At 58.5% G+C, this 2,747-nt stretch overlaps 1 protein-coding gene across 1 annotated transcript; it reads right to left on the reverse strand.

Moving 5' to 3' along the window:
- Positions 1–736: 736 nt before the first annotated feature.
- Positions 737–1,641, reverse strand: PSORS1C2 (psoriasis susceptibility 1 candidate 2). The gene is made up of 2 exons (XM_075554145.1): positions 1,590–1,641; positions 737–1,092 (listed from the first exon to the last, which is right to left on the reverse strand). The coding sequence occupies exons 1-2, from the start codon at positions 1,639–1,641 to the stop codon at positions 737–739; spliced, it is 408 nt and encodes a 135-aa protein (XP_075410260.1).
- Positions 1,642–2,747: the final 1,106 nt, after the last annotated feature.

Below are 2,747 nucleotides of genomic sequence, written 5' to 3' on the forward strand. Positions count from 1 at the left end.
AGGATGAGGGTGGTGATAGGTGGAGTTCAGGATGAGGGTGATGGGGTAGTGGGGGTAGGGTAAGGATGGGGGTAGTGGTGGGGGGGCCGTTGAGGTAAAGATGGAGTGGTGATGGGTGGAGTTCAGGATGGGGGTGATGGGGTAGTGGGGTAGGGTAAGGATGGGGTAGTGGGGGTGGAGGTAAAGATGGGGTGGTGAGGGTGGAGTTCAGGATGAGGGTAGTAATGGTGGGGGGTGAAGGTAAGGGTGGGCGTGTGGTGCTGGTGGTGCTTACGATGGGTAATGGCGGTGGTGTTGGCAGTGGTGGGTGGTGGGGTGATGGTAGGGGGAAGGAACTGGTGTTGATGAGGATGAGGGTAGAGGTGGGAGTTGGGGTCAAGGTAGGGATGGGACATTGGGGTGTGGGAGTGTTGATAGTGTTAATAGTGGTACTGGGGTAATGGCGGTGCTGGGTAGGGGTGGGGGTGGAGGTGATGGGTAACTGTGCTGGAAGGGGAGGGGGAGAACAGGGGAGGGACCAGCTGTGAGGTACAGGTGCATGCTTAGGCTGTGAGAGGAAATGGGGAACTGTGAGGCCTGACTAAGATCTCAGGGGTACAGGAAACATCGAGAAGGACACCAATCGAGAGGGATAGGAAGGGAATTAAGGATTGAGGCCACAGTCGAGCCGGTCAAGGAAACCCAAAGGGCAGGGGTGGGCAGGTGCTGTTCTGCGGGTCGGCCGGTGTCCAGCTGGCTATCTGTACTCCTCCCTGGGTGGGTCGAGGTCTGGCTCCTCCTGATCATGGTGGTCCATCTCAGGGGCAGGAGGCCAGGGATTTTCCGGGGGCTGGGGTCCTGCTGGCCATGGGTCATCCGGTAGGGGAGGTTTCGGGGGATCTGTTGAGGGAGGCTGAGGGGGCCAAACTCCGGTATGAGGCAGGTCTCTCCAGGGGCGATTAGGACCTGGAGGCGGGGGATCTTCAAAGATCGGGGGTGGCCCTGGCCAGGGGTCCCCAGGGATTGGAGGGCCTTGAGGCCATGGCGGGGTGTCCTCTTCTTCAAGGGTCTCTGCGGTTGAGGGAGAGGGGCCGTCCCCGCTGCCTGAGATGCCTGCAGAGGAGGAAGGGGCGCTGAGAAGTGCCTCAGGGCAGGATCCTCCCTCAGCCCCAAGGTCACTGATGTAACCTCTCTGGAAGGGGCCATGGCCCCACACACTAACTGCAAACACTCTCAAGCTCTCAAATTCCAGGGTCGTTGAAGGCATCTTCAAACAGCATGAAAACTCCGTACTCGCCTGGATCCGTGACCCGATCAGCCTTCCACTGACCCCTCAACAAGCCCCAGACACCCTGGTTGGGAGAGGCAACTGGCCTGGCCCCTAGGACTCAGTGTGCCACCCAGCTCCCCCGGTGAGCGCTCCCCTCCTTGGCCCAGACCCCAGCCTCAGTGAATGCAGAGAGCAAGAACCCCAAGTGACCCTCCAGCGTTATTGCTGCGCCCGCTCGCCCCGTCGAGACCCACCATCCCCTGCACTGCTGTGCTTCCTCCCCTGCACCTGGACCCTCACCCACAAACTGCACTCCGGGCCTCCTTGACCCCCAGCTCACCTTGGCAACACAGGCACAGGGCCAGGAGCCCCACTAGTTTCCAGCTGAGCATTGTGACGTCCTGACCCCCAAGGTTGGGGGTGAGCTGTCTCGGTGTCTGGGAGCCCCAGACTTTATAGGGAAGTGGGAGAGGAGGCGGTCAGTCCCCTGAAGGGGCCGGCCCAGTGACACAAGGACTCTCATCGGAACCTAACTGGTTGGACCCGTTTGGAAGGCCACAGCTAATGTGTAACCTCTGATTCCCAGGATGATGGCGTCCCTTGTCACAGTACCCCACCCTGCCCCCTTCTATCGGGGACCCAGCCGCTGGGTCACTGCACCCTGGCTCTTAGCCCTCGCCCCTTCATTCACACTCCACACCAATCAGTTTATCACCTTTCATCCGTCATGGACTTTGGAAGTCCAAGAATGGGAGCCGACCTGGCGTGGGCAAGCAGTCTAATTACAGGGCTGGCCAGCAGCACGCTGGGCCAGGGGTGCCTTTGAGCCCCTGAATGCAACTAGGGCACTGGGCCAGGGCAGGAGCCTCCCCGTCCACTCCCAGCCAGTCTCCCCTGGGACATGGCCCCCAGGCCCCAGGCATGTGGCTCTCCAGGAACTGCTGGATTCCCCTCCTGGATTCACCTGCTGGGGTAACCCCGGATGAGGAAGGAAAGGTGAGGACATCTGGATTCCCGATCCGCACCCAGCAAACATGTCACAGCCCCGAGGCTCAGGAAGATGCAGTCTCAGCTGCTTCCTGCTCTCCCAGCCCCTGCCACCTCCCCAAGGCTCTTGGTTCCAACCTTCTTGGGCCTCCACCCTCCCCTCCCCTTGGCTTCTCTGGACCCCTAGTATGTCTGTCTCTCAGAATTCCCCTGGAATATTTTCCTCAAGAAGCCTCTACTGATTGGATCTATAGCCGTGTCCCACCACCCCCACCACCAAGGGGACCAATAACAGAAACGTGGGTGAAGAGAGACAACAGACAGTGTAAGATACGAAATAATCATAACAATATATAATTGATCAAGGATTCACGAGGGTGGGAGGGGAAAAATGAGAAGCTTATACCAAGGGCTTAAGTAGGAAATGCTGGCAATAGATGTACAAATATGCTTGATACAACTGATGTATGGAATGTTATAAGAGCTGTAAGAGCCCCCAATAAAATGACTT

This window comes from Tenrec ecaudatus, chromosome 7 (assembly GCF_050624435.1).
Source record: "Tenrec ecaudatus isolate mTenEca1 chromosome 7, mTenEca1.hap1, whole genome shotgun sequence".
In the NCBI taxonomy this organism is placed as follows: domain Eukaryota; kingdom Metazoa; phylum Chordata; class Mammalia; order Afrosoricida; family Tenrecidae; genus Tenrec; species Tenrec ecaudatus.